The 18,636-nt window shown below is 39.7% G+C and overlaps 1 protein-coding gene and 1 long non-coding RNA gene across 2 annotated transcripts; both read right to left on the reverse strand.

Annotated features, from left to right (window-relative positions):
* Positions 1 to 15,901: 15,901 nt before the first annotated feature.
* LOC118563201 (zinc finger BED domain-containing protein 1-like) lies at positions 15,902 to 17,249 on the reverse strand. Its single transcript, XM_036137378.1, has 2 exons — positions 16,795 to 17,249; positions 15,902 to 16,627 (listed from the first exon to the last, which is right to left on the reverse strand). Exons 1-2 carry the CDS (start codon positions 17,155 to 17,157, stop codon positions 16,088 to 16,090), a joined length of 903 nt encoding a protein of 300 aa, XP_035993271.1. The 5' UTR covers positions 17,158 to 17,249; the 3' UTR covers positions 15,902 to 16,087.
* Positions 17,250 to 17,448: 199 nt separating this feature from the next.
* LOC118563202 lies at positions 17,449 to 18,206 on the reverse strand. Its single transcript, XR_004931096.1, has 3 exons — positions 18,178 to 18,206; positions 17,789 to 17,951; positions 17,449 to 17,666 (listed from the first exon to the last, which is right to left on the reverse strand). It is a non-coding gene; the product is annotated as an uncharacterized LOC118563202 (long non-coding RNA).
* Positions 18,207 to 18,636: the final 430 nt, after the last annotated feature.

An 18,636-nucleotide genomic window follows, 5' to 3' on the forward strand; every position in this document is an offset into this window, starting at 1 on the left:
AAGTTAACTACTATTTTTTGAATGATAAACATTGAATGGGGTCAAATTGACCCCAAGGACGATAGGAGGGTTAAACGGTTCGACGACGCTCGCAACCAGTTCACAACAGATACACGTGAACCCCGACTGTAGGCGTGACCACGTATGTATTTTTCCTGGGTGACGCAATCACGTTAAACGTCACAGCCAATCACCAAAACTTGGCACCGAAAGACGAGGCATGTTTTGATACTCTGTAAAACCGAAGCATTTCGGTCGGTACCATAAAAGAACCGAAGGTCGGTACCCAGCCCTAGTCCAGAGGTAACTTTTAAATTACTAGAATTATGGTTTTGCATCCCTCATCGATTTCATCAAACATATTTTATTTAAGACATTTTTTTGCAAACCTGCAGAATAGAAATGTTAAACAACACAATTAATGTTTTCCTCTTGAATTCAGGTAGTACTTCAGCATATCACTTGGCAAGAAACAGATGATGGGAGTCCTGAAGATGACGATAACTGCTCAAATGAAACCAAATGGCACATTTCAGGATATCTTAGACAATTCATCGCATATTTTGAGTTTACCAGTGTCTGATTGGAGGTTTTCAATTACTTTGCTAGAAAGCATCGCTATGGGAATACTTGTTTCTTACTACTTAGCAGTGGTACGTCACAGTTGAGATTTAATCTTAGCTCCAGAGTAAATCAAACTGAAGTTTTCATGTTCCTGTGTGTACTGTCTGTGTAGCTCAGCTCTATTGCAACATGTAGATTCAAAGCTTTTCGTGTGGATTTTAAGAAACTGGAAAACTGTCTAGCAGATTTTCTTTTACCTTAGTCCTACAAACATACTAATTTATCTTTATGTTCTGGTTTATGGATAAATTAGATTGTGCTCTTTTATTTTGTTTCCTTTTAACGCCACACCACCTGAACTGAAAGAGCTCATGAAATTCTGGATGGGAGAATTTAGCAGCACGTCTGTCTGTGGAGTTTGTCCAAAGCAAGTACCCCAGAGCTGCCACTTGCTATGAAACTTTGTACAGGGTTTCCGCGGGGCATTGAAAGTCATTAAAAGTCATTAAATGAAATGTTTTAAAATTAAGGCCTTAATTGGCATTAAAAGTCATTAAATGTGATTATCTGTGGCATTAAAAATAGCTTTTTTTTCTAAAACAAATACGGTCATAAAAACAGTTTCGTCAGATATATTATCAGATATAACTGATTCCGCGTTGTGCGCGGAACTGCTTCCGGTTTATCGTAAAGCCGTATGTTTACAATGTTCGGCAAAGATGCTCGAGGCGGAGAAAGAGCTGGGGAATGGGGAATAAGCTAAAAGTGGATGGAAAACATGGCCGCAGCCTGTCGATGGTAAGGATGATGAAGGATTTTGCTGTGTGTGTAAAAAAAATAACAAAATTTAAGATGCACAATGGGTGTCAATGCTTCACGATCTCATTTGAAGTCGGACAGTGTATTTCAGGGTGTATGCGGCGCATACCCACTTATTTCTTAGTCAGCATTTTTCGGGAGCGATATTTGTGTCTTTTGTTTGAGCGCGCAGTGAGACAGGTATTCGGCGTTTAAACATCATGCGCGCGCGCGCTCAAAACTGATAAACCTTTCTCAATCCACTATCCTCGCTCGCGTTCGGTTCCGTGTCTGCCCGTGACATGATACTTCCACGCTCACCATCAGCTGTGCGCGGCTCGCTAGATTCTTTCTGTGCGCTCTGACTTCAAAAAAACTGTCCACCTCATCAGCCAATCACAGACAGGTTTCTTTCCATCCAATCAGAGTAGGGCTTGCAAATACTGCATTCAAATGGATTAAATGAAAATGCTGCAGCTTTCTGCAGAAATTAATAAACATAATGGTGGGATTTAAGAAAAAAAAAAAAACAACAACCAATAAACAGTTTCATATTTTAGCCTAAAATATTTAGTTTGGAATAATTCCTTGAGTTACTAAATGAGGTATGAAAAATCTTTTTGTCTCTTTTCTTTCCAGCTTCTGGGTGATGATACAAAAGTTTCTTGTGATCATAATCATCATCATTATTTAAAGAGCACTTTAACACGAGGTAAAACAAAATAACATCTAATAAAATTACTTGAGTAAAGACTCAACAGTTTAAAACAACAACAACAATAATAATAAGCTGTTTAAAACCTTAAAAACAAACAGATGTTCTTTAAACTGAACTCTAAGATAAACAGGTAACCATTAAAGGGAGGCCAGGATCAGGTAATGTGCTTTATTTTATGTTTTTCCATTAAAATGTGTGCAGCAACATTTGAACCAGCTGTAGACATCTGAGTGAGGACTGACCGATTCAGAGATAAAGAGAATTACACTAATCCAGCCATGATGAAATGAAGGCTTGGAGTAGTGTTTCCATATTTATGCCTTGAAAGAATAGGTTTCACCTTTGCTTTGTTCTTTACATGATAAAAATGACTTAACTGAGGTCCTTTTTGGCTGTCAAGTTTAAAATCACCGTCCATTTTAAAATCGAGGGGCTAAGCATTCATTGTCAGGGTGTCTAAATCAACAGGATCAACAGCTCTTTGGGTGTTTCAGCTGGTATATTTGACAATTCATGATTTGCAAAGACAAAGAGTTTTGATGTTCTCCTCGTTATTAACTTTAGCTCTTTCTATAGATTCTCTTTCTCATTCAATTTAGGACTTTCCATATGCCTTATTATCTAGGTCTATATTAAAAAACCTACAGTAAAGTAATGAAATGTTGATTCTGGATGTAGTGTAGAAATTCCTTGAATATAAACCAAAGAAAATTGTACATTACCAGCCAGAAGCTGGATAAAATCTTTTAAAAAAAGAGACAATAGTACTTTCATGCCTCACGTAGTAGCTCAAGGAAATATTTTAATCTAAATGTTTTAGGCTAAATTATTTAGGCAAAAATGAGTAAACCCTAGTAATGGATTTTTGGGTAAACTAAATAGAGCAGTGTTACATGTCATTGTTTCTAAAACAGCATTTTTCTGAGCTGTGTCTAAAAGGGCAAACATTGAGAGTATATCCACTTCTCCAGGGACCACTACACCACTGCGGACAGCCACAGATCAGCTGCAAGGAGCAGACAGCAGCTAACAATGTCAAGTTACTTTTCTTTAACCAACGCAGTCACGTCCACATTAGGTACCGCAAACAGCACAGCAGCAGCTGGTGCAAGCTCTAACGTCCGGGAAATCAGATGATCTGTGATCAACATTTGGATCCAATGCAACACTGCATGCGGAGGTGTTCTGTTGTCTGAACACAGCCATCAACAAGTTCTCTCTCATTTATTATATATATATATATATATATATTTATTATATATATATATATATATATATATATATATATATATATATATATATATATATATATATATATATATATATATATGGGTACTTGTTGATGGCATTAAATTTATTTCTACGAGCATTAAAAGAGCATTAAAAAGCATTAAATTAGGGTTACTCATTCCTGTATAAACCCTGTTGTAAATCCCAAGCCACTACAAGGATTACAAATCTTTTAATGACGATATTTTAGCCTGTATTTCCTCTTGCCAAACTGGCTTTGGTCTGCTGTTATTATTCAACTCTCCTTTGGAAACATGATCTGCATTTATGCTGTTTCAAGAGTTTTCCATCTATGTGAAGCGGCATTGTTTTATTGAAACCGTTATGTTGTTAACATTTAGAAACAATAATTCAATTTTCTAATTTTCTCAGATAACAAATTCTATACATATTAGATGTGGAAATCATTAACACAAAACTAGTAACGCAACAATGTTCAGATGTGATATTGCATGTCTCCTCTATGAATCAGTAATGTTTTACTAATTGTACTAATTTTATAGATTCATACTCAGGCAGTTTGAAACATCCAGTTGAAGTAGTTTATTGAACATTTTGTTGTGTATGTGTACATGAGTTTGAAATACTGTTAATTCTTCACAATCAATGCCATATGTCAGCACAAGGTCTAAAGTATGGAGTTGACTCATTTATACTAACGCAGTCCTCTTGTAGCCAGGTTTCTGTGAGACAAAATAAATCAATCTGTTTATCAGAAATCAATTAATTAACTGACAAAGTCTTTGGAAAAAAGTCCAGTCGTTTTGTTTTTTACTTTTTTGGAAATACAACAGGTGGGTTTGTATTTTTTTATAATTTAAATTTATAAATTTAAATTTATAATTTAAATTTTTTTCAGCCAAGGATAGATCACTTCCACCTTGATGCTCTCGGTGTTGCAAGACTGCAAATAAGTCTGATTTGGGGCGACATGAAGGTACAAGTCCAAAAGTTTGTAAGTGATCTGATTGTTAGGATCGACAGACCTCACTGCCTCAAACAGGTAACTATAGTTATTCAGGGAATGTTCTTTTTTTAAAATGGATCTATCCTTAACCTTTTTTTTCTGCTACGAACCGATGAAATTCATCACACAACACATTGTTCTTTATGCTCCCAGATCTTCATCACTTGGCATGTGCCACTGGATGTGAGGTGCTACATCTAACTCAGATTTGGCCCATAATAACCAGAGATGTTTTGTGTTGCCCTGAGGCCTTTACAGCAGCTTCAGTTGAACACATTGGCTGCAATAATTGCCGCCTTGTCACCAAAGCCAACAACTTGCTCAGTGGCTACTTGTCTTAAATCTGATCAGCAAGCCTGACTGATGAGGAGGCAAAGCAACTCCAGGTCCAAATTAGTGACCATCACAGACTATTCGAGAGGGTAATTTTCATTTCATTATGTTCTGCCTTTAATGCTTCCATACGTTTATAGATTAAAAAACTTTTTGTTTACATCTTTTAAGATTTGGAAGACAGATGTGGCAAACCGGGCCAACATCCATTGTGGCTATCACATTGGAGAGCAAATTGATATGCTGGGCCACCCTATGATTGGTGACTGCAACCGCTTTGAGCGATACCACCAGAGGATCAAGGACATGGGTACGTAAATTTTCCATACATTTCATATAAAAAGGTCCTCAAGGTGTTTGAAGCTCACTGTCTTGATATGTTTGTTGTACTTCAGTTATCGCTCACAAAAATGGTGTCAGTATTAAAAATTCAATGAAGAGGATTGCTGTGTTGGATACACTTTGCACATTGTCAACACCAAATGAGGAAACAGCAGAAAATACATCTGTCCCCGGCCTTCCAGGCTACGCCCGATTTACAGGCCATCAAGATCAGCCACAGTGATGTCTGCAGCTGAACTTTGTCAAAGACATTGGCTTGGTAGGGAAATCTATGTTACAAAAAATAAATTACTAAAGTAATTGTATTATTAAAATGTTCTTGGATGTTCCATCAACGATGATGAAAAAAGGTAAAAACATTATTTTGTTTTTTCTAAATAATTTCTCAACAGGGTTGCACCTTGGAACCCAAATGCCAGAGCTATCTTATCTGAAAGTGTCAAAAATTATGCACCAGCCAGACCTCATGGAGAGAATGGGGGATAGAGTCCTGACACAGGAAGAGATCTTCCTTGGCCCAAAGGTGTGACTCCTGTAGTTGATCTCAATCCAGTACAGGAAAATACATATTAAGAAATATTATGAATTATAATGTACTGTAAACACTGTCTTCTTGTATAGGAACATCATTAACATTGTTAACTTTTATTCCCAAGGTTTGGATAAGGGGAAGCATATCATCAACATCTTTAACAACCCTCTCTCTGTCCAACCAGAGAGATGCATTAAAAACCAAAGTGCCACACTGTTCCCACAAAAATATAAGTATGCTATCAATGTTTATCATTTGTGTTATAGCAGTAGTAATGTACTGAATTCAGAATATTTTTTCAGCCAAATTCACGAAACAGTACTCGTGTCATGTTAAATGTTCTGGTAGTGGGCCTCTGTATTATTTAATGCATTGATATGATCTGCTGTTGTGTTTTTACCAGGGAATTCATTAAGAAAAAGGGGTTGGAGGGGAGGCTGGATGCCAAAGCCATCAGGAAGCAATGGGAGAATTTGGTCCAGAAATACAAGGTTAGTACAAGGTTGTTCCATACATATCTTTTTGGAAAACTCCTTTAGGATTGTTTGGGAATTTTACCTAGGGTGATTGAGAGACTTTAAACATTTGAACGGTAGTGTATATTTGTAAGTAAGAAATGTAAATGCATTGTTAGTGTTTAGCATTTGATAGTGAAATAGTGCAGCTTTTTTTTTTGTTGTTCATCCACAGGCACTTAAGAACCCTTGTACCGGTGTTAGTACAGAGGGGGTTGAGGCCACCGCTGCTTCTTGGAAGTGGTACTCACTGATGGATGAAGCAATAGGGAGCAGGCCATCTATGGAGCCGCCTGCTCTCTTTGCTTCATCCGACCCGGAAATGGCTAGGGCCTCACCCCCTTCTGTGGTGACTCCTGAGGTGTCTACCCCAAAGAGGCGCCGGGTAGACACCGTGGCAATTGTAAAAGCCTTACAGGAGAATGAAAAGCAGGCTGATGAGGTGATGCAGGAGATGCAGAGAGAGCAGCAAGAGCGAGAGGAGAAAAGAGAGAGAGAGGCGAGAGAGGCTGCAGAGCGCGAGGAGAGGAGGCACCAAGAGGCTGTGGAGACGGAGGAGAGGCGTCACCGTCACAATGTAGAGAGGGAGGAGAGGTTTTTCAGGGAGATGAGGGAGAGGGAGGACAGGAGGGATAGAAAGATGGCTGCCAGAGAGAGAGAGGCGTCTGCCAGGGAGGAGCGCCTCCTGGCAATTTTAGATCTAATCTCAAAAAAAATGTAGTGAATTAAATATTAAATAAATATGTAACACACAATTTACACTGTGTCACTCGTTATACCACACCTTAACATCTTTTTTCCTGATTAGGTTACTCCAGACTTTCAAAAGCGGTAATGTCAAATTCATGATTGATAAATTCCTAAAAATACTACCTACCTACTTTATCAAACTGATAAGAAGTACACAATATATTTACCTCTGGTGTATAAATTGAACCATAAAATGCTTAATACAATGTTTAATGTTGAACACATTAGATTTTGCAGAATGGTCATGTAATTTATTCAGATTTGTTTTGTTTTTTAGCATGCCAGATGAAATCAAAAACAATCATAAAATGGTCATGAAATTTATTCAATCATACATTTTACATTTTTAAATGTAATGATGGTCAGGGACATAACATGCCATTGCCATCCTCTGTCTCTGCTCTGCACCAGAGACGGCTCCTGGAGGTGCTGGTGCTGGTCTTCGTGCCCTCCTGACATTAGCATCTGGCTCCAGCAGGTCTTCGTTGCTCATACATATGTTATGTAGAACCGTGCAACAGACGATGACCTCCGGCACGTAAGTCACATCCACTTCCAGGGCCTTGAAGAAGATGGACCTCCACCTAGTTTTCAGCATCCCAAAGGACCGCTCAACAATGCTCCTGGCCTTTGACAAGCTGTTGTTAAAGCGAGCCTGGAGATGGTTGCGAACGGGCTGTCTGAAGGGTGTGATGAGGCTGATGTGCTGGGATAGGCAGGGGTAGCCCCCATCTCCAAGTATGCTGTATCCTGGTGGAGGGTAGGACTGCTGATAGTAGATGGGGCTGTTCCTCAGTACTCTGGCGTCATAAACTGACCCACAGTACCCCACGAACACATCGAGGAACTTCCCCACGTTATCACAGATGGCCTGCAGCTGGATGGAGTAAAACAGCTTCCTGTTAAAATAACAAGCAGCATCTTGTGCTGGGGGCTTCACCCTGACGTGACAGCCATCGATGGCACCAACCACACGGTTGAAGGCTGCGGATCAGGCCAGACGGGCAAAGCTAACCCCGAGGCGAGGGAGCTCTTCTGCGGTGGGATGTCGGACCACTCGATAAAGAAGAGCGGCGATCTTCCCAGTCACCCTGTGGACTACCTGGTGAATAGTTACCCAGGGCATGGCAAAGGCCCTGGCAACAACACGGTAGGAGGAGGGAGTGGCAAGCCAGAAAAGAAAGATCAGGGTGTCGATTTCTGGGCCCCAGCCATGGTCGCATTCCCTGCCCAACACATCCTGAGTGCGTTGAATGACACCCTTGAAAGGCGATAGTCAACCCTCATGTCGCTGTGGCCATCAAAGCATAGTGCCAACACTGGCACTGTGGCATTTATCTGGCAGTACTTTCTGGGGCTGAGAGGACGCTGTGAGTGGGGAGAGGAAAGTGAATTAATTATGTTTTTTTGTTTAAATTTTTTTTTTTTGTTTAAAATAAAGTTAATATCTGGTTCTGTTACTCAGTGGCGGAGCTAGACTTTTTTTGCTGGGGGGGTCAGGGGGGGCCAAGGCTATCTGTAAGGGGTCCACTGACTATGACAATGACAATACAGTAAGAATACATTGATTCACATACTATATATAAATAAAGACTGACGAAATGAGATTTGCACATGTAATTTGTAGTTTATTATTAATGTATGCCACACAGTTTACAATTACAATATCTCAAAAAAGAAGGTTATAGAAACTTTATGCCAGGCTAGATGCTATATGTGCATTTTACTATTATCATCAGGAAAAAACAGGGAATGAGCAATTGTGTGAAAATATTGAAGCAACAAGTCAAACAGCAGACCTGAAGTTAAGCATGGACATAAATGTGTCTTTCAAATGGACAATTATCAGCCATGTTTGACAGTACAAATAATAACGAAAAACCATGTTGACATGAACTTGATGCAGCTATGACCAAATGTTCTGACTCCTATTCTGTCATTGGTACAAGTCAGTGAAGAGCTAAAACATGACCAGAAACACAAAACTCCACACAGTTATAAAAGTAGAATCCTTCTGTTGTTGTGAGATGAAGCAAAATATGTTACAAAGTCTTCCATGTTGAGGCCCAGTGCCCTCCTTGACTCTATACTAAGTATTCCAATGTGACTTAGCCTGGCATCAGCCATTGTTGTCCTTAGGTTAGTTTTAATCAATTTTAAAGCAGAAAAGCTTCTCTCACAAGAAGCAGTGCTAACTGGACTAACAACAGCAATCTTGCAAAGCTTGAATAATTCACGCAAAACCCCTTGATAAGGTTCAAGAAACACAAGAAAATCAAGCAAAGTAGAAGGTGTGTCTAAATCACTCTTTATTCTCTGATCAAGCAAAGGCTTTGCTTGGTGCACCTCATGTTTCAGGTCATCTAAATCTGACTCAAAGATCACATTCAAGAAAGTTGCACTTTTGGGGTTTAGAGACTGCACTCCTTGCATGATCTCACAGTTTTTCTTTGAAAAACGCCTCTTTAACTCCACTATGAGACAGTCAAGCACCTGATTAAAGAGTGATCTGGGGAAGCCCTCGTCATCACATTTTCTCTGTCCTATACTGCTCATTACAAGTGAGTCAAGAAATTTTGAACTTAATCTTGGATGTCTTCTGTCAATTTTTACACTAATTTTGCTCTTCTCAGCAAGCTCCTCGACCTCTTTCCATAGTTCATCAAAGTACTTTTCATTTCTGTAGTCCTGGAAAGTGTCTCTAAGAGCACCTACTAGATCTTTAGCTCTTCCTAGATCAAGAGTGCTGGACTGGAGCATGTCAGAAAGACATTTGGCATCACCTAGCACTTTACAAAAGGTAACCAAAAGACCTAAGAATTGCACATCTATTTGAAGAAGCAGACCCCTTGCCTCCACTGATCTTTCGCCGTTTCTCTCAAGTGCAATATCCTGCAACAATCTCAGAACTGCTGGAAGTCTGTCTTTCATGGTACGGCATGCCTTGTACCTGCAGGCCCACCTTGTATCTGAAAGTGCCTGGAGCTCCCTGGGCTGTTCTGCTGGATACAACTCTTTCTGTACATCAAGCCACCTCAGATGAACATAAGAGCCAGACACAAAGTTATACAGCTGCTGTAGAAGTGCAAAAAAGTCAACGACCTCAGGGACTGCTTTGGTAGCATCAACAAGGACTAAATTCAAGCAATGTGCATTACAATGAACATAAAATGCAAATCTGGCATTGCTCTGAATTCTGGCAGATACACCGGAATGCTTCCCACTCATGACGGACGCACCATCATAACCCTGTCCCACTAGGTTATTTCTGTAGTCCAGACCATGTTTCTCAAGACAGTTAATGATCATTTCACTGAGACCCGCTGCATTAAGGCTTTCAGCTGCCTGGAAACATAGGAAACTTTCGTGGATGACACCATTGTAATAATATCGTACAACTACAGACATTTGTTCCTTTTTTTGCAAGTCTTTTGTTTCATCTGCAATGACACTGAATACTTCACATTCCTTCACTTCTTTTATGATTTCGGTCTGTACCATCTCTGCTAAGCACTGAAGAATTTCATTTTGGATTTGATGACTTGTGTATTTTGCATTGCCACATCCTCTAAGCTTTTTTTCAATTAACGGATCATGCTTTGCTATTTCATTCAATATAGCCAAAAGTTTCCCTTATTTTTAGAGTCCTCAGACTCTCGATGACCCCTTTGAGCAATATTTTGTGTTGCAGTCAACAGAAGAACATCGGCTATTGTTTTAATATAATGCCGGTTTTCTTCCACCACTTGTTTCCGGTTTGCGTTTATAGAATTTAGCATGGTTGTATTTCCCTCATTACCCCTTTTATATTGACTCCATGCATACATTGCATTTACATGGTGCTCTGACTTTAAGTGAAGTTTAAATCCAGACTCCTTGTACAATGCCTTTTTCCAATTACAGAAGCCAGAATGCGAGGCAAAGACACTGTCTGGTGCATTAGGCAAAGAAAAATGCCTACAGGCAAAGCAGTAGGAAGAGTCTTTAATAACAGAATATTCTAACCAAGAATAGTCTTTGTACCAGGAGCTCTGAAAAGACCTCTTTCTCATTCCATGCTGAGTTCTGGGAAAGTTTGTGGAACTTGGCTGAACAGGGCCCTGTTCTTTGGACCTTGAAATATCTGGAATAGAAACATAATGGTCATATAAACACAAATGACATGACCATTATGTCATTTAAATTGTGCAACTACTAAGCAGGTGTTTGTCTAAGTAAAATTACCACCAGGTCCTTTTGGAAGCGTAAAAGGGGTGCTGGATGCAGCTGAGAAGAGGTCAGTGGGATCTCCTGCAACTGGCCCTTCTGGCTCCTCATCATCCTGGTCAGATGCAGAGCTCTCTGTGTTTTCTGACTCCTGCTTTGATTGAACTACATTGTAAAAATAGTACATTAACACAATTGAACCAACAATTAAAGAAACAAATTAGCAGCAGCCAACATGTAAAAATAACCTAAAACAGAATAGGAATTTGACTGTTTCTGGAGATACTCTGACCTGGTGATGGTAGACTGGTGCTTGCCTGACATTCCCTCTCTTGACTGGTCCCAGGACATGAGCTACCAGGACTGCTGATGTCAGAGCTGAACCCTGTTTGATTTGTCCCTGAATTGCTTCTTTTTATAAAGAAGCTATCTATCCTGCCGTCTATCCTGCTTCCCTGTCTTTTCATTATCAACTGGCCCTAGGAAAAAGATGAACCAGTCATGTTATGCCAAGTATCACTTGATTTTACATAGTGATAATAGATGCCAACTTCCAGTGTGTCGGGTCGGGGCAAACAGACTGCGGCTGTATGTTGAGTATTCAAACTTCTCAGCTACTGGGCCGACCAACATGTTTTATTCATAATCATTATCAACTTTATTTATAAAAGCGCTTTAACAGCAGCCAGAGCTGAAATAAAGTGACATCAGCAATAAGATAAAAGAAAAATCAAATAAAATGACAAAACTAAACACACAAGAATTGAAAGAAATTTAAAATTTTATGTAAAACATAATAAAGCAAAAGGAGTAAACAGATTAAATTGTCCCAAAGTTCCTGCCCTTTCCTGGGGAAACTGAGCCTCTGACAAAGTGTAGCCGTTTATTAGTCCATATGTGCTGCTTTCGTAGAATATTAATAGAAATAATCAGTAAAAAATAGCAAATGTTATCAGCAGGGAACCTGAATGGAGCCAGCTTGTACTCATTTTACAGTACAAGCTGGCTCCATTAGTATTACCTTTCACAGGTCAGAAAGACAGAACAGAACATGATTTTATGAGCAGAATATCTTGACTTTGTGGCCAGAAGAATATTTCCCCTGTAATTATATTGGCCAGAAGTAGCTACTCTGATTGTTATTGGCTTAGCTTAGCTAGTATTGCAGTGCAGGTCAGACAATCGGGAAATGTTACTCTTGATCCATTCTGTCTGATAACACAGTTCGCCACGATGGATACTTTTTAAAAAAAAAAATTTTTTCATCCCATATTTATCCTCGCTGACATAGTTCAGGCAGACGTGAGCGATAAGCACACTGAAACACGTCAATATCTTTACAATACTTTACTGTAATTTTCCTCTCGGATTATTAAAGTATGTCTGATTCTGATACTTTTTGCTTCTGCGTCCCCGAAGCGACTTCAGCCCGGCCCGGTCTCGGGGGTTGGTTGGAGAGGGCGAGCGTTCCGGTCCGCGCTACGCGCTGGCCGTCTGTTTCCGTACGCCTCCGCTCGCGTGGGGGTGCGGGCCGGGCGGTCTGCCGTGCCGCGCGGCCGCCGGGGCGTCTCGTCTCTCCTCTCTCCCCTCCGTTCGCCCCCACGCCTGGCGCCGGCGGGTACCCAACTCTCCCCCCTCTTCCGGAGGGGGCACGAGGTACAGTCTGAGCACTCCGGTCGCGTCCGAGCGTCGCGCCGTACAGTGTTAGAACACAGATGGTGAGCGGTGAACTTTTAAACCCCGCGGTTCCGTCGCACAGTTTGAAAGATGTATATAAGTACCATGACTGAAAAACTCGTACAGTGTATGCCCGGCTAGTCTGACTGGCCGACGTGCCGTTTCCCAGCAACGGGCCTACTCGCTCATAACTTCTAGTAGTAACTGAACTACCAGAAACTATTTCCTGGCTGAGCACAAAATGGTTTTAACGTTTTTTTTATTAGTTAACCACTGTAAAACTTACCTTTGAAGTCAGACGATGAGTCTTGAAGTCAAATCGACTGAATTCCACTTGGCTCTGTACAATATTTCTTTGTCTCCTCTTCGCGGTACTCCTTCTCTTCTTCTTGTGTTGAATCAACTCTGCTGCCTGTGTCTAAATGGCATATCGCCCCTGCTGGTTTTGAGCGTGTAACTGTCACAAGCATAGACATAATATAAGAGTAGACGCGTCATTGGGCGGGATCTGCCTATGCTGCGATGCGTCAGAGCGTCCGCCATCTTAAATGTGGCAAATCTGCAGTTACTCAGTCACTTAAACAGTATCAGAGGGACTTTAATCTCTGAATATACTTTGTATTCGTAGTATTTCTTTTTTGTAATATTACAAGTTTATTTTCGTATCCCTTTAGCTTCATTCTCCTGAATTTATTCTCCTAAAGAATAAAAATAATTAAAATAATCTAACCTGGCCCTATTACTCCAGGAGTGAAATAATTCTGCAAACTGTGATTATTCTGGAAGGTTCCCCCTTAATTCTCATAATATGATGTTTTTATCATAACATTATCACTTTTGTTGTTTGTTAGTTTATTTTTACTTTAGGACTTTTTTTCTCATTATTAATTTTACCTCTTTAATACTCACCCAAAAAGTCTGTTCCTAAAGGTTCACATGTGACACGGTTTTATGAAATAATGAAGACCACAATGTTTAGATTTAACAAATTAACCTTATATTCATACACACATATATATAGATGATAGAGACACACAGAGACATAGAGAGACACAGAGACATATAGAAAACACAGTAAAGAGGATAGATAGAACATATAGAGATACACACAGATGATATAGAGACACACAACAAGATGAGAGATAAAATATATAGACGAGGATTATACACACATATAGATATATACACAGATATAGATAATACATATAGATATATCACACATATATACACACATATATATATATATATATATATATATATATATATATATATATACGTATATATATATATACATATATATATATATATATATATATACGTATATATATATATATATATATGTGTGTGTATATATATATATATATATATTTGCGTGTGTGTGTATTTATTGCAGCACAGGAATGAGGCATCTTCACTGATCCACGTTCACAATAACAGAACTCAACTTTTTTCTGCCACATACAATATGGCGGTGACGTTGACGTGTGAACCTGCGCCCTATGACGCGTCTACGTATATATGTCTGTGGTCACAAGTGTCACAACCCATTGTGGTAAATACTGCCACCTACTGTGCAGGAATGACCGAGTGTCGTGACATGTCAATCATCGGGGGGGGGGGCCAATCAGATGGAACGGGGGGGCACTGGCCCCCCCGGGCCCCCCTCTAGCTCCGCCCCTGCTGTTACTGTGTTTTCCTTGTCTTTTCTTAATTAATCAGAATTAGTACATGATAGAACATATCAATAGGCCTGTCTATTCTGTTGCCTATTGCTTGGTGTATGTTAGTGTAAAGATAACTTAACATTTTGAGCACAAATTCATACATATTTGTGAAGCCTTATATTGATAGAGCTTTTTTTTGTTTATCCACTTGGAGCATACTGAAGTACTGAAGTACTGAACTGAACTACTGATGGTAAAATAATAACTAGCAGCTTACTGTCACTGTCCTGCATAACATTTATATAAGCAGTGAAAAAAACATTTAGTAATCGTAACGACTGGTCCACTCCTCGTTACAGAGGAGTGGACCAGTTTCGGTCCAATCTGCTGGCTTATTGGATTTAACGACCGCCCATTACTAAGGGGTGGTCCTGTTTCTGTTGAATTTGCATGTTATCTAAGTCATTACAAGGCCTTTGTTTGCCAATTGTATAAAGCTTGTTACTCCACACTACTCCAGACTTTTTGAATAGAGAAAGCTTCCTGGAGAGGAAGCGAAACGTCTTTAACTACGGAAAACAAGTCCAGTTGCTTTGTTTTTTTACCTTTTTTTTTTTGGAATGACCATGACCTGGATGACTGAGAATCTTCACCAGCATTTAGTAATTGTATTTAAGTATTGTGACATGAAATGGTAAAACGTCTGTGAACCTGCTGTGTACATTTAGTAATTCATCAACTTATTGCAAGGAACTGCTCCTGACTGTTTTAAAAAGGTAATTGATTAATACTACTGGTGTAGCCTACTGCTGCACTGCAATTTGTGCATGATAGGTGTTTGTAAAATACACAAACATACCTCATGTTCAGCCAATATTTGGAGGATCCTGCGTTGACGTCGGAGGCATCCACATGCTGTGAATGTAAACGATTGTTATTTGTATAGAAACACCGGCATATATTTTTGGCGGGCTGAAAAATTTTGCGTTCACATGTGTTGCGTTCGTCCCGTCATCCCGTCATTTCCGGTAAGCGTTTTAACATAAGTGTTCCTTTTGGAACACTACTAACGGTCGAAAGTGGGCACTACGGCAGTAAGTGGTCAGTGCACATTAGGGATGCAAATTATCGATTAATTCATTAATCATTAGTTGATTATCTTATCGATCGACTTTCGATTAATTGATAAGCGGCGTTTTTCACCTGAGTTTCAGGGCTTCAATAGGGCCTCAATATAATTGAGGTATTATATTACATTACATTAGCCAACATTATGATACCATAATTATATTGTATTATATTATACATTCCTCAAGTAATTATGCATTAGGAGAAGAAAGCAGACACGTTTTTAAGGTAAAACAAAATCTTTAATTAAAAAAAAACCTGGCTCAGTTCTTGCATTTGAAACAGACATAAAAAGAGAATAGAAGAAATTAAATAGAGAGCCACACAGAATATTATTGAGCCTATAGGTTAGAAAGAAAATGCATAGGCTATTAATTGGGTAATCCTCAACAATCCTAAAATGAAACATCAGCAACATATTTCTACCTCAATTTGTATAGGGTTACAGCAAAATAGAATGAAACGTTCACAGGGTCACTGAACACAACAACATAGCATAACATTACAGGGCCTCAAACCAGAACAATCAAATAAAGTGGTGATTCAATATTACCCTCTCCTAACTGAAATGTGGCACATCAAAACTTGACCTAGGCCTAGGTTCTATATATTTTTGTTCAAGAAAATAAGCATGTTAACGTGCTCTGGGGTAAGGCGTGTACGTAGCCTGTTTACAGTGAGCCCAGCTACTGAAAACACACGCTCAGAGGGGACTGATGTGCCTGGCGTACACAAATACCGTTTTGCTAGTGTTGCCAGCGTCGGAAACCTCCTTTCATTCACTTTCCACCAGCACGTGGGGCTCGACTCAAGTGGTGCAGGAGGGTCCTTTAAGTACATATCCACTTCACTCTCCACGTCACCTTTGCGGGCATCGGAATAGGTTTCACCCAGAAGTAAACTCATAGCGGATGTAGGCTTAGCCCCATGTCGCCGAGGCCCTGCTGTATGGACAGTGTTACCGTCGTCTCCAGCGGTGGCGGCACCTGCAGTGATGCTGTCGCGTTCGGCTGTAGCCATTTGAAGCAGCGTGGAATGAGCTGACTTCCTGGTAGCTGGAGGAAGAAATCCCAGGTGTTTGTGACGAGGGTCAAGCATTGTTGCGATCATAGGGGTGGATGTGTTGAGGTCATCAGACTGAATCTGTTGAAAATAGAAAGAATAGGCATAGGCCTACAATTACACATATAAAAACGATACAATTGAATGACAATTACGACCTATTTGCATCATTTTTTATTTTATTCATCATTATTATTAGTCTATTGCATAGACCCTATAGGTAGTTTTAATAATTAATGGATGCATACCTTCATGCGCTCGCCCAGCGAATCTCGCACTTTTTCCTTGAAGTCTGCGACTTTGGGGCTGTCCTCGTCTGAAGCGCTGAGGTGAGTGTTGATTAGACTGAACGTGATGGGGTACGTGTTTGAGATTGACACCTCCGACTCCGCAGACATCAATGTTCCCAACACGGGTGCCATATCTTCCATTAGCTGCCAGTAGTCGTCTCTCAACTCCAGCGTCCTCGCATCTGCCAGTTTTGTCACGGATCGGTCTGATAGCACGGCTGACACAGCCCATCGCTGTTCAACCAGGCGCTCAAACATGTCGCAGACTGAATTCCACCTGGTTTTACAGGATTGAATGAGGCGATGCGGAGGAAGCGACATTTGGTGTTGCTTTTCTTCCAGGGCTTTGGTTGCGATTGTGCTGTGGTGGAAATGTTTGACCAACCTTCCCGCTGCCGCGATTGCTCTGTCTACCCCAGCGATTGCTCTGTCTACCCCAGCAGACCTCTCCTTGCTGCGTCTCACTTCATCATTGTCAATCAGGGGTGTACGCTCAAATTTAAATGTACGCTTCAGAGACATGTGCCATGTATGCTGATTGAAAGACAGACACGGATGACCCAAAAACAATTATTGTGTGCTGAGAATCTGAACAGAAGCACATTGATAATACAACATTTCTGTTCAGAGAAACAGGGAAGACATTAACTATGCCTAAAACCCAGAATACCTGTAAAATTCCTAATTTTATATTTTACATTAATCCCCAACACTAAATACACTGATTTACAGTTTCACTTACGTAACCATTTCCTTCAAGATCCCTGAGAAAAAGATACTTCACAATCAACATCTTTACAGCCTGGACATATTCCGCATTTGTGGGATACCTAAAACATAAAAAAAGAACAATGGAGATCAAGTTCTGACTCCACATTTGTTCTATTGTAAAGCTATGTTAACATAACCCCAATGAGAGATATGCAGCGAATTTGGGACACTAAAAACTCACATTGTATGCTGTGCAACAGCTTCATAGAGGACCCTGATTATTGTGTGTCTATCCTTTGGGTTTTTCTGACATGGTTCTTTGTGGTCGAGCTTTGTTTCTCTAGATACATCATCCCCAGGTCTGAATTAATGCAGTAGAAGGCAGTCCCACACTTGTTACAAGGCTGAAAAATAAAACTTTTACTTTATTGGGTGGAAATGAAATCACATACTGATTTTTTTAATTGCTTGTTAAATGTTGAAATTTGAAAAGTTATAACTAATATATAAATTATGCATTTGCAATATTTGGCATTTACAGACTTCTTAATGTTTCACGCTTAATAACTTTGGTGAGAAAATGTGTTTGGACAGGTAGGAGAAAAACTGAACTTGCATTCATGCATTTACCTGGATGATGCTGAAGAAGTACCTTTCTGCCACTCTTCTGGAGACACAGGTTGTAAAGTGATTGATATCACAGAATCCTTTTGCTTGGACAAGAACTGATTAAATTTCAGTTGCTTCTTGAAAGATTCTTGAAAAAGTACTGCGATCATGCTCTCGGTGAGGCCACAATCAACTGTATCCCCATCAACATCATTATCTGAAAGTTTGAAAAAGATAAACAGTTCTATTCAAATGCATGGGAAAAAGTCAGATATTGGTTGGACTAACAATATTCTGGTCTTCTGTTAGTTAATAATTGCAAGATTTAATTTAATCAAAAGAGCACTTAATCATTCACTAGCACCACAGGAATTAACAGATTTTTTTTCAGACAAGCAAATAGCATAAACAATGTATAATAATTTAGCTTCTAAATAAATGCTTAAACCAACAAAAATACTAAATATCCTAAGGCTATCT

The sequence above is a fragment of the Fundulus heteroclitus genome, chromosome 5 (genome assembly GCF_011125445.2).
Source record: "Fundulus heteroclitus isolate FHET01 chromosome 5, MU-UCD_Fhet_4.1, whole genome shotgun sequence".
NCBI lineage: Eukaryota > Metazoa > Chordata > Actinopteri > Cyprinodontiformes > Fundulidae > Fundulus > Fundulus heteroclitus.

Excerpts from the sequence above, each read along its gene's own strand:
- LOC118563201 (XM_036137378.1), bottom strand. The coding sequence starts at position 17,157 with ATGTCGCTTCCTCCGCATCGCCTCATTCAATCCTGTAAAACCAGGTGG. Across the intron at positions 16,628-16,794 it reads CGCTGGGCGAGCGCATGAAG|ATTCAGTCTGATGACCTCAA; the intron begins GTATGCATCCAT and ends TATTTTCAACAG.